General features: G+C 41.2%; 1 protein-coding gene across 1 annotated transcript in view; it reads right to left on the bottom strand.

Annotated features, from left to right (window-relative positions):
- RBPJ (recombination signal binding protein for immunoglobulin kappa J region) overlaps window positions 1–12,832 on the bottom strand; it is a 37,868-nt gene that overhangs the window by 1,456 nt on the left and 23,580 nt on the right. Inside the window, exons 2-10 of the mRNA XM_063309603.1 lie at window positions 12,298–12,336; window positions 9,712–9,807; window positions 8,074–8,239; window positions 6,095–6,269; window positions 5,302–5,439; window positions 5,061–5,173; window positions 3,178–3,318; window positions 1,648–1,803; window positions 745–848 (exon numbers count right to left, since the gene is read on the bottom strand). Of these exons, the coding sequence (XP_063165673.1) occupies window positions 745–848; window positions 1,648–1,803; window positions 3,178–3,318; window positions 5,061–5,173; window positions 5,302–5,439; window positions 6,095–6,269; window positions 8,074–8,239; window positions 9,712–9,807; window positions 12,298–12,336 (1,128 nt within the window). The remainder of the gene's footprint in view (window positions 1–744; window positions 849–1,647; window positions 1,804–3,177; window positions 3,319–5,060; window positions 5,174–5,301; window positions 5,440–6,094; window positions 6,270–8,073; window positions 8,240–9,711; window positions 9,808–12,297; window positions 12,337–12,832) is intronic.

Below are 12,832 nucleotides of genomic sequence, written 5' to 3'. Positions count from 1 at the left end.
ACTGGCATGAACTGCACAATAAATTTACATATTTATAATCTCTAGCTAAGCAGAAAACAAAGAATTATTTTGCATTATTTCCCTGAGTTTTGCTGAGGGAAGATGCAGTGAGTTATGCAGGCATTAAAGCCTCACCTCTGCCACCTTAAGGTGTCAGGAGTCCCTATCTGAACTTTCTGCAAGGTATGGATTACCAATCTTTGCAGCTGTAGGCACACAAAGTAGTATTTGAAATAATCAATAAACAGAGTGGAGAAAGCTGGAAAGCCGAGTGTGATGTCCAATACACCTTCTGCCCCTTTCTTGCAGCCCCACAAAACTCTTAATAAAAACTGTAGGGAAGCTCATTCAAATAATTACACACTAGTTAGGTTCTTGTTAAGGCTGCTAGAATTACACTCTGCAGCGTCCATGTCGAAAGAAACTGAGTCCAGGACAGCAGCCCCAATCAACACAAGTGAAGAGGAAAATGTTAATTGAGAGGATGACGGTAAAGGGCATACCTGTTTATATTTTGGAGCAAGTTAGGTTCTGTTTGTTACTTTAAGAGAAAGTGAGAAGAAAAATGTAAAAATGGCTTCCTAAATTAGAATTTACCTCAAAAAAGACCTTTCTTCCAAATACGCAAACTCATGTAAATTTGTTATTTCCGTTAAGTGAATGAACGGTTGATGTGTCTTGCCTTTACAGAATCCAAAGCCAATATCAAACAGTTACATTAACATTGCAAAGACTATACAACACCTGTACATCGTTTCGGCTTCCACATCCCCAAACCAGACACGCAAATTTGGAGTGAAGTTCTGCCCAGTTAGTTCCAGCATCGCTACATCTCCGCCACCATTGAGCTGTGAAAGTAAAAGGAAAGGTAATGCACAACGTTTATTGTGTGAAACACACACAAGGATGCATTGATTCAGGGAACCCGCTTTGAATTAACTGAGCTCTTGGCAGAGAAACAGTTGAATCTTCAGAGGGGAAATCTTCATCCTTACCAGATGAATATATGAAGGATATCAGCTTCCAAACAACAAATGAGCCTGTTTGTTTCTTTTACTGGGCTGACTCCAACATCCAAATAAAATGTTGCAAAAGAGAGAAAACGCTCCTTTATGGCTAGCAAATACAACCACTATGTCATATACTGGGTCCTCTCTAGGTATATTCCTGAATTCCTAAAGATGCAAGTTCAGCTAAGTATTTTCAAAAAGCAGCTGACTTTTCAAATTTCCAAATGCAATGCGAAACCATGGCTGGTTTATTTTTATTTTTTAATTTGAACAATCCAAGGTTCTACCTACCATATGGGAAATATACAACCGAGTAAAAAGGAATCTATTGCTGAATCATGAAACATTTTAAACCATTTTCCAAACGAAGTTCCTACACAATTTTGCCACTTCCCAGAAGAATGTAAAGCAGTCCATTCACAGAGTCATAACAAGTAGCTCTCTTTACTGATTTATATCCCTGCTGCAATCTAATTAAGGACTTCCAGCACAAACAGAAATGTATTCAATTAAAGGGATTAATATATAATTAATTCTATTAATGTAATGACACAGCTCAGTCCAGAAATAAATTAATCTACACTAGGCATGTGTCCAAGCAGCAGTGTTTAGAAAGGAAAAAGAAATGGTTGCTTACCTGAAGACTTTCTACAACAGGCACAGGGGTTACAGGAGCATGGACCGGTCCCATCCCCTCATAAAATGTGTATTCTGCTTTATCTGTGCTAATGATTGTCCATGAAGCTCCATCGTTAATCATCTCTTTATTTGGTTCTTTGGGGCATGGAGTGGCCTTTAAAAAAACAATTACCAGACACTTGAGAGATCATAAATAATCCCTTGTGCAAAAACAGAGACCATTTATCTATCTATCTATCTATCTATCTATCTATCTATCTATCTATCTATCTATCACTCAAATTTTTGCTGCCACCCATCTCCCCAAGAGGGCCTCTGAGCAGTTCACAATAATATGAGGACTTTCTACTTTTTATTTCACAATAATATGAGGACTTTTAATACGTGGACTAGGGAGCCTTTCGGAATTGTAACAAAGGTAGTCCTCAGGTTATGACAGCAACTGGGACTGCCGTTGCTCAGCGGCCCCAAGATGTGCAAATCGTTAAGTGGGAAGAGGTGGGAGTCCCAAGTAAGGAGTCGGGGGGGGAGGCCCAGGTCGGCTGCTGGAGGCTGTGGGAAGGTGGGGGTGCTGCCGAGTAAGAGATCCCTTATACTCTGTAGCGGGCTCCTTGGGAGAAAAAGCAGTGGGAGTGACTTACTGGGGCAACTTGTGACTTGCCCTGCCAGCTTCCCCATTGAGTTTGCTCGTGGGAAGCCAGCAAGGAAGGTCGCATGTGGTGGTTATGTGGTGCGGCTTGCCGATGACTACCTGTATTAAGAGCTAAGAGTAAAAAAAAAAACCCACTCTCTTCATCAGTGCTGACAACTTTTTCAGATATGGATGGAGTCTACTTTGGCTAGGGCCTTCAGTAGAGCACAGGGGGTTACTCTTCCACTTTTTTCTAAAAGCTGTGACACCCTCTAAAGTAGAATGGTTGGGAAGAGCTTCTGAAGGCAAATTGGTGCTTAAGGGTATGACCAGGCAAACAGCTAGCTCTTGTCGGCAACTTCTTAAACCAATAGGTCTTTTCCCAGAATGGCAGTGCACCTACGGAGGACAGCCACACAATCCTGGGAAAAGACATAGCTGCTTTAAGAAGCACCTGTTTGCCTACAAACCGGCAGCACTGTCCAACCCTGAAAAGTAACGATACTAGGCCCGAAATGCAGACCATAGCTCTACGTATTCCCTTCAGATGTGCCTTTTTCTGAACAGCTTCTCTTTCTTTCAAGCCCCTACAGCTTCCTTTGCAAGCCAACCCTCTATCTAACTTGCAGCTTCTCCAACTACAATGCTAAAATATGTGGCAGGAAACCAGCAGGAGTGACCCTTTCTCACATTCAAGGTGCCATCTGCAAGTAAAGTGTGCAATATTACACAGTGTTGCAAATATAAACCCCCTTGCCTTGCCTTGCCATTATAAGAGGAGGAGGTATCAGAAGGCTGTAGTAGGTGCTACAGCCCTCACGGTACTAGTTTGGGGATAGGCACACTGTCAAGAGACCATTAATGATACACGCTACACTAGTGTGTCAAGCAACTTACTTGAAATTGGATAATTCGCTCTTGGGAAAGGCACAAGTACATTCGTTCAGTATCTTTAAGGTAGAACGCACACTTATGGAGTTGGGATACTGGATCATCTGCATCTAGCAAAGCGGTTTGTTTGTCCACTTTCCGTATTATCTGTCAATAAATACAGTTAATTATTTAGAAAAGTTTTTTAACCATTGAGATCACAAATGTATCACTTCTAATGCCTATCTCCACATGCACGATCAGTTGGTAATGGGTATCAATATTGCTGCTGAGGAACTGTGGTTATACTAGATATACTATTAGAGTAAGCTAACAGAGCACCAGCTTTCCTCATTTCATCAAAATTAGCATGTAAATCTTTTCAGAGGGTGATACTTGCAACCTTGATAGGAAGGCCAATATTATTATGCCCATTGCAAGAGGGTCAGATGTTGAAAGAATGGTCAGGAAGTAGGATGAAGGGAGAAGTAAAACCTGCAGCACCCAGTACTCCTTAATTTATGGAGGATGAGATAAAGTGTCTAAAGAGATGCCTGAAGTGACACTGACAAAAGAGAAGGCACCAAGATGCCAGTTCCAACTTTCAAATTGAAATGTTCTGATATGTAGATTTATATCAATGTAATTTTGATTTTTTGTGAGTCTACAGTGCTCATAAGCCTCTTTGTCTAGAACTTGCTCCTTCTTTTTAGTTCAATCTATGATTATATTTGCAAATTTAGTAAATAATAATTAAAAGAAAAAAAGGCACTTATGTTCCCTCTGAGCCGGATGCCAAATGGTTAGGGTCTCACCAGATGATAGAGACGCTTGGCAAGATCAGTTGGGGTTATTTCAAGACTGCGATGCCTGAGAAAGTTGACAGAATGAGTTCAGCCACCTGGAAATTGGATCCTGGCTCCTCTTAGATGCAGCCGGAGGGGCCCAACCGCAAGGATATAGGAGGTGCTGAATCACTGGGTGCCACCCACCTTGGAGGTGGTAATGAGCAGAGTCATCCTAAAAAACACATTCCTTAACCAGGCTGTGCTGGATAATTATTGGCCAGTCTCCAGCCTACCATTTCTTGCTAAGATTGTTGAGAACATGGCTAGGCTCTAACCCAGAAAATCTTAGATGAGACAGATTATCTGGATTCCTTTCATTTAGGATTTGGGCTCGGCTGAGGGTCCAAAACCATACTGATTGCTCTAAAGGATGACCTATAGCAGAACTTGTGGGAAGCTGGTGCTTAAGACAGCCACATGGTTTTAAGGGTTTCAATGGGATACTGATTTTATGGATTTTTCAATTTTGCACACTGTATGTAAGGTGCACAGCACAGAGCTGTTCAAGTAGATGCATATGTATAAAAATAAATCAAGCAAGCAAACATACATACATACATGAATTTGGACTTCTTAATACTACTCTATTACGTACATTCGGCGCACAGCTAATTATAAGTCTATTATTTAATAGCAGAAATATGAATAACCTGTCTGGCAATTGTAGAAAATCAATTTATTATTTGTATCACGGCACATCTCAAGTGCATGACTAGGGGGCTCGCAACAATAAAAATAAATAAAATATATATGCAATACAAAAAATAAAGCAAGAAATAAAATACACAGGTGCCGGAGAATCATGAAAACAACACAGCCAAGAAAGAGGATCTGTCCCACACTTGGGGCCCCAGGCTCTCAGACAGAACAAAGTCTTCAAAGCCTTAGAGAAGACCAGCAGGGTGGGGGCCAATCTAATCTCAGGAAGGATGATGTTGCAGAGAGCAGGCGGCACAGCATTATCACTCAAAAACTCTGTTCCATATCCTCTACATTTTAACCACGCAAATATTCTTTAAAATGATTCAATGGTAGCAGATACACTGAAAATACAGAACGTACCAATCTCGGGAGTGCCATGCCAGTAACCGAACAAACGAGTTTGACGGTCTGGCCGTAATGGATATAGCCATCTCGAACCGTGAATTCCTCTCCTTCCGATTCATCATCATCCACTGTGCAGAAAAGAAAGGTATTGGTATGCCAGGCAAAACTGAATCGGTTCCAAAAGAAAGCATAATGCTACTATTTTCAGGAACGCAGGAAAGAAGAAAAAATCACCAGCCGTTTCAGCTTTACTCACAGAGGTGAATGTAAAATGCTCCCCATTGTTGTGAGCTGGCATGAAAGTTCCCTCCTTCTACGTGCAGATATCGGGTGCTAACTGTTTGGGACCGAAGTCTATTGAACAGCGCCACTTTCGTCCCTGATGCAATACATACTGCAGGAGCAAAAACAGAAGCCTTAGCCTTGCGGAGAGGAAAGATGTGCCCACAATGAAGCCATGACAGCACTTCGGCTAATGCGAAAACGCAAGTTTCTTCCAGCTATTTTAACACCTTTGGAGAATGTTTGCCTTCTGCCTTTTTTTTTTAAAAAGGGCAATCTCCTTTCCTAGTCAGAAACTGGCTCTAAATAAATAAATAGAATAAACTAGTCTAGATTATCATTTTTAACTGTTTATCTTTAGAGACTGTTTTACATGTGATAGCACTTGAAGCATGCTTTAAAACAGTGTTTCTCAACCTTGGTGTCATGTTCGCATAGCACAGCTGGCTGGGGAATTCTGGGAGTCTGAAGTCCACACATCTTAAAGTTCCCAAGGTTGAGAAACAGTTTTGAAATATTGTTACCTCTTTAATCAGATAACCTCAAAAATACAACACATACAATTGTTGCGGCTCTCTCACTTCTGATTGCTAGAAGCTGAAGTCAGATACCTTCTCTCTTTGTTTCAATAGTTCCGGTTATTTGATGACAGCACTGCTCTACCCATGCCCACATTCATAAGCGTTACCAGCATTTTGTCTGCTAAAATCACAGCACACACACGAAGCACAGACAAGAGTCAACGAAGCTCGCTGGCCGATACTTACAGTCCGCATTTTTCAGCGACTGTTTCTTTTTAGAAGGCTTAGAGATTACTTTGATCCGTTTGCTAAGGAACACGCCGATATCGTCGCTATTCCCGTAGAACATTTTCACGGATAACATGAAGTGCTTTCGCTTGTCCGAGTCTGATATGTACAAAGTTTTAGCTGTGCAATAGTTCTGTGGATCAGGAGAGACAATCATTTAATGTTTTCCATGGAAGCCCTGTTACCCATAATTATGCCTAGATCAGAAGTTTTCAGTAGTAAAATTACAACGAATTTGAAATGTCAAATCGTGATCAGCATGGTGAGAATTTCAAGTACATGTGTGTCCCTCCCTCCCCTTCTTCACAGGGAGAAAATGAAGGAACTAGATCAGCATCAAGTATTTTTAAGAAGATAATGACTACTGTGAGTAGCTGGTACACTAATTCCTGCTTTACTCTTCTCCTGTAAGGGGAAAATCTAAATGGAAATGTATTGCTTATTCTGTCGTTTAAACCCAGGGCTGTAGCTGGTTTCTTCAAACCAAGACAAGGTTCCACCATCCAAACATGAGGGCTTAGCACTTTCAGCTTGCTTGGGAACAATCAACCAGGATTCAGAACTTTAGGCATTTATTTTTTTCCTTTTTATTGTGTTGTTATAAATCTCGATACACTGCATTATTTCAATACAGTAATATTTATATAATATAAAGATTGTTGACATTCTTTAGTCATTTCTTGTTCAATTCATTTTTTGTGCAAAACAGAAGCAAATATTCTCAGCGCAGCATCAAGTTACTTGTTCACAGTAAACCAGGATAAACCAATAGTGCTGGCTTATTGTGATATGCTAACATGCCTAATTCATTGTCAGTGATGAAAAAGGGGGCATTAGGAAGGTCTGGAGTTATATTGGATCAAGAACTCTCTCCATACTGTATTGCATTAATAATCCCAGCAAAAGAAGAGAGTCTTTCATCATAAAACTATCTGATAATTTCATTTTCTCTGATAAAAAGGCAAGGAAATTCCCTCTTGTTGAGAAAAACCAAGCCTACAATATCAGAAAATGATTTCAAACAGGATATTTAGGAGTAAAAGTAATCCACCTCCCTTTCAGTGAGGGAAAGCAAGGGAAGTCTTTTTTCTTATTACCCAGAATTTTTGCACATTTATCAACACCACCATGAAGGATATATAGTGTTTAGCAAAGAAAGTTCAGCATCTATATACAGATAGTCCTTGTTTACCGACTGCCTCGGACAGCGACTGTTTGCTGTGATGAAAAAGTAGCTTTGCAACCAATGCCCGCGTTTAAACCTTTGCAGCATCTCAGTCACGTGATTGCCATTACAGTCGGTTAATATGTGATGTCCTATGCTTGACCTATCCCCACTAGTGCATTCCTTTCAATGGGGATTCCCCATTGTGTGCCTGCTTACTCTCCTGTAATCCCTTCCTCTCCAACGAATGTAATACAGACATCAATTCTCTTCTTGCTAATTATCCCAGCACTGGGGTGAGCATTCCAAAGGGCAGGGGAGTGGGGGGAAAGAGCTGTAAGATTAACCCTTTTACCCAGCTTCCTTGTGAGTCGAGTTCCGGAAACCTTCCCCACCATTTGGGCCCACCTGGCTGTTTTGGGGTCATATCCTTCTGATGCTGTAAAGCAAAGGAAAGCTGAAGCACAACTGTGGTCATGTGATTTTTCACTTAGTGACCGCTTTGCTTAAAGATTGAGTTGCATGTCCAATTGTGGCTGCTAAACAAGGACTACCTGTTGTATAAAAACAAGACAGAAGACTATGAGACCATCTAATTATTAATGTTTGTATAAAAACAGGATAAAGACCACAAGATACTCAGTTGCTACAAGTGAACAGAGAAGATCCAAATTTAGTACATTCACCTCTTGAACTGATTTATTACGAACACTGAGTGATCTATGACAGATCAGTAAACGTGTTCACAAAATGTAAGTTGCATTCAACCAACCTTTCCTTCCAAGTTTAACTGCTGCATTTCTTGGTCGCTATTTCCAATCCCAATAAAGGCGCATGGTTGCGATTCTTGTTCAGAACAGCCATCTCGCTCCATTTGTTCTTTTTTTTTCTTCCATCCACTACCCATAAGATAGACACATGGAGGGGGGCAAAAAAATCTGAGGATGAAGATGAGAATGTTAGGTTCACCCGGAACATGTATTCCCTTTAGGTAGCAAGTCATGTGCATCTTGTGCAAAATGCCATTTTTGAAGGAAATTGCACCAAGAAAAACTATACATAATCTGAGCTAAAGGGGATTTTGCAACCAAGCTAATCCCACCCTAGCAGGGATGGAGCTTAATTGGATTCCCAAAGTCTCAGAAATATACTTACAACTTCTACAAATCCTAGCCTAATGTAGGATTGCCCCAAATCCAATCAGATTTCAGATTTGCTTTTGTTTGGCACTTCTGCTGGCACCTCTAATAAATAACATGATTTCTCTTCTGGTAGACTTGGAATTAGAGAGCCAGTCTGGTGTAGCGGTTAAGACATCCAGCTAGAAACCAGGAGACTGTGGGTTCTAGTCCCGCCTTGGGCACAAAACCAGCTCAGTGACCTTGGGCCAGCCACTCTCTCTCAGCCCTAGGAAGGAGGCAATGGCAAACCACTTCCGAACAACCTTGCCAAGAAAACTGCAGGGACTCGTCCAGGCAGACGAGTCCAGGCAGTTGCCGAGAACTGGACACGACTGAATGGCAAAAAAAAAAAAAAAAAAAAGACTTGGAATTAGTGAGAAGGTAGTGACTTGTACCTCCACATGCATTTTTAGTTAGGACTGGGCCTTCAAGGGTAGAAACATGCTATTTTAAAAAACAATTTTTTAAATGACATTTAACTCTATCCACAGAACAAACCTAGTATGTACAGCTGTGGCTTCATAATGCAACGTCATGGAGCTAACAAATTTTGAATATGATGCAATCAAAGCTAAGCTCCAGGGAACTTAAAAAAAGAAACCAAATATGCAACTTTCTCCACTGAAGTTGAACTTCAAAGGGGTTGAACTTGAAGATGTTTTAAGTTTTCCTGGCTCATATCTAAAAGTTGCATTTAAGACATATATCCCCCGAGAAGGCTGGCACTGCCTTATGAAAAATTAGATTATTATTGTATTCCATGGATTTAGAGATTTTTAAGCTACAGGAACGAGGGGAAACTGGTATCAGTTTGGAACAACAAGAGTAAGAATTTAGTCTGAAGCATTTTACAACTGAAGCATTTTCCCCAGAATAATCTCTAGCCCAGCTTTTGCTTAGAGTTATACGCACTATCTCTGTTTTTTTCTTTTTTTAAATGATTTTTTTGTTGTTATTCATTTGGTTGACTGAGGAATGTATGCATGGTAAGAATTTAACTTACTTTAAATGGTCACTAGAGGGAGCTCCATACAAAGTACAGCATGAACATAATAAAGACCATTTAAAATAATTCAGAACAACTTTAGACCGTAAAATCCTACAGATCCTGAACTGGTATTTTTCAGGGCTTTTTTTTTTTTAACTAGAGTTTGTCGACCAATACTTCAGAAATGAAAGCCCAAACCCAAACCAGAGAGTATATTTTAAATTTCTACATCCATCATTACCTCTTTTCGTTTCCATAGGATTTCTGAGCAACTTTTGCATGAAGTATTAGGACTGTTTGATCACCACGCTCCTTTAAATAGTTCCTCATAGCTTCCCTAAGAATTGAAAATGGCAATCAAGTTAATAGAAACCCAATTTCTATATGTATTTTTAAAGGCTGACATTTCCGTGCGTCCGAACTGCATGCAGGCTACGTATCTCTCGCAGGGCCTGCCAAAGTTTGCCCACACAGCTGCGAGGGCTCCCTCTGCTCCAAATTCCCACCACCATCTTGCCACCCTGTTGCAGTCAAGACTGTCCCGAGGAAGAAGGTACACAAGGGGATGGTTTGTTTTCCTGGGGACGTTCCCAAGGGTAGATAACTAGACTGAGGGAGAGCACATGAGAGCATTTGGATAACCAGCCAGTCTTGGAATTGAGATGAGAAAGTAGGATGCTTGCTTTCCAGTGAGGACCATGGCTGCTTAACTTAGTTTCTGACTCTTATCTTCTTCCCAAGAAAAATATCCTCCTGCACAGCTACCCCAGGCCATAGCAGGGGCCTGATGGGCTGAGTGCTTCCTTATCCCTGCTAGAGGCTTGGGCCTCTAACCCAAGCCATAACAGCCATAACTTATATGAAGAATGGAACTGATTCTGCCTAATAAGGCAGCTGCAGCTAGGTCTAAACATTCTTCCCACCTTCCTCAAGCTGATAAAATTAAGTAGTTAATATAAATAAATATATGCAAGGAACTGGACATGTACACCATCACCAAGATATGGAAATGCCACAGTACGTCAACCACAGATGCATGGGTGGGATGATCTCAGATGTGGATGTTTGGAAAGGTCTATCCTCAGCAGAATTAAAGATGTGTTTGAGTTATTCAAAAAGCAGAACTGGGCACCTGTGTTGTCTGTATCCCTAGTTCAGCTAATCAGGGCTTGTTTTATAAGCCCTCATTGCAGAAATTCTGAACTGCAGTAGAGAGATGGAGGGCTTTTCCTGCCTTGGCCCATATGGTTTGGAATCACTAGATTTTAAAGAGAAACAGCTCATGACTGGCTGATTTTTCTAAGTCTCTGGTGCATGTGAACCCTTTTGGCAAATGAATAAAGGTCGCTTTAAGAATCATTCTTCCTGTACTGCTTTAACTTTTGTCCTACATGTTGGGAAAATGGCCAATAAATATTTTTGGTTTTGTGGTATTTTTATGTTAAGAACAGACCCCATAAAGAGATGAAAACTTTGTTTATTTCATAGCTTGATCATCTAGATCTGTTCTATAAATATATACTTAGAAATGCTTGTTAGACCATATTATTTTAAGGCAGAAGAGGAACATGTTTATTTAATATCCATTACATTTAGATCTAGTTTACCTGAAAAATAGGTACAACTCATAAAAAGTACTGCATGCCTCTCAGACTTGGGGAAGAGAGGAGGAATTCTAGGTCAAATGTTCACGGAACTAGTGTTATCAAAGAAAAGACTATGCTAGAATTCTTCTCCAAGACTTCTGATTTTCTATGCGGAAACAGTAATTCAAACAGTCAATTGCCTTGAGGCAGCCTGAACTGGTACAGTACTGTACTGTCAAAAACAAGTTTTCAGTCTCAATTTTTTGTGCTCTAGATCAGAGACAAAGAACGGGGTCCAATCTAGTGACCAGACTGATCCCCACCAGCCTCAGTGGACTGGATAGAGTAATATTACGGAAGTAATATTAAGGAGAGCCTCATGTGGCGCAGAGTGGTAGGCAGGAGTACTGCAAGTGAAACTCTCCCCATGACCCAAGTTCAATGCCAGCGGAAGCTGGATTCTCTCCTGGGTAGCCGGCTCAGGTCGACTCAGCCTCCCATCCTTCCAAGGTCGGTAAAATGAGTACTCAGCTTGCTGGGGAAGGTGACGACTGGGGAAGGCAATGGCAAACCACCCCGCTATGGTCTGCCAAGAAAACGTCGCGAAAGCGGCATCCCCCCAAAGGGTCAGACGTGGCTCGGTGCTTGCACAGGGGACCTTTCACCTTCAATATTAAGGAAGGAAAGCTCCACACTTATGTATTTCCAGGGGTGGGTGGGTGCTTTCTCTTTGTAGATGTCATGAGCACTGATGGCGAGCAGGAGGGGGCCTCTATCCAGGGTGGAAAACGCATGCGTAGTACTGAGGAGTTGAGCAGCCATTCAAAGAGACACAGATCAGACCCGCCTTGACTTTGGGGTTTATCTGTCTGGGTTTTTCCCACGCTTCTTCAGTTTGTTAGGATTCTGTCTTATGTAGCAGTAATAAACACTAGAGACCTACTCCGCATCTCAGCGTGATTTCTGACTGTTAGGACAGTAGTAGCAGGCAGGAAGAAGCTGGTCTCCACATTTTCCATGGAGGATAAAAGTAAGGAGAAATCTTAACAGCTCTGTGAAGGTGCAGACGAAGCTGCCTACTCCTGTACAGAGAATGACAGAACTGAACTTAGAAGCCACTAGAACAGACAGCCTGCTCTCCTAGCTCTGACTGCTTCAACCATCCCTCAAGGCAACGGAGAGTGTAATTTACACCACTGGGGAAGGGCCCTGCTCAAGATAACACAAGACCTGAATCCTACCTGGTGAGCCGCTTAGGTGGAGGTCGCTCACCAAATTTCCTGTAGGAAAAAGAAAAACAAGTCATTAATAACAAAACGGGCATGAGGTACAAGCAAAATGGTGCTAGTGGATGCCAACTTGGCTGAGGGATCTCTCTTGCTTCCACGTTCCTTACTTGTTTTAAAAAAGCGTTTTGCCTAAGACAAAACCAGGTGGATGGAAACTCCTATTGCTCTGAAATATATTTCAAAAATTACTATTCTGAGTGACTGCTTACTTAATAAAAACAAACTGAATTAAGTTATGATTGAGCTGAATTATATTAGCTATTTTTAAATTGGGCATAGATTAAAAGAAATGGGGGTTGCTGGTTGCCCGCCCCTGCTATAACCCAAACCATAACAGCTGGTTTCACACCAAACATTCAGCCAAAACCAAGCAAGCCACATCAGAGTTTGGCACAATGTAAAAACCTTCTGTATGTTTTTCCAATGTCTGAAATACGTTATGGTTTTTAAGAGTAGGATACTACTTATATGCAATCACTAAAGATAA

The sequence above is a fragment of the Candoia aspera genome, chromosome 8 (genome assembly GCF_035149785.1).
Source record: "Candoia aspera isolate rCanAsp1 chromosome 8, rCanAsp1.hap2, whole genome shotgun sequence".
Taxonomy (NCBI): domain Eukaryota; kingdom Metazoa; phylum Chordata; class Lepidosauria; order Squamata; family Boidae; genus Candoia; species Candoia aspera.
Note: the sequence above shows the minus strand (reverse complement) of the source record. Positions and strands in the feature narration are given on the sequence as shown.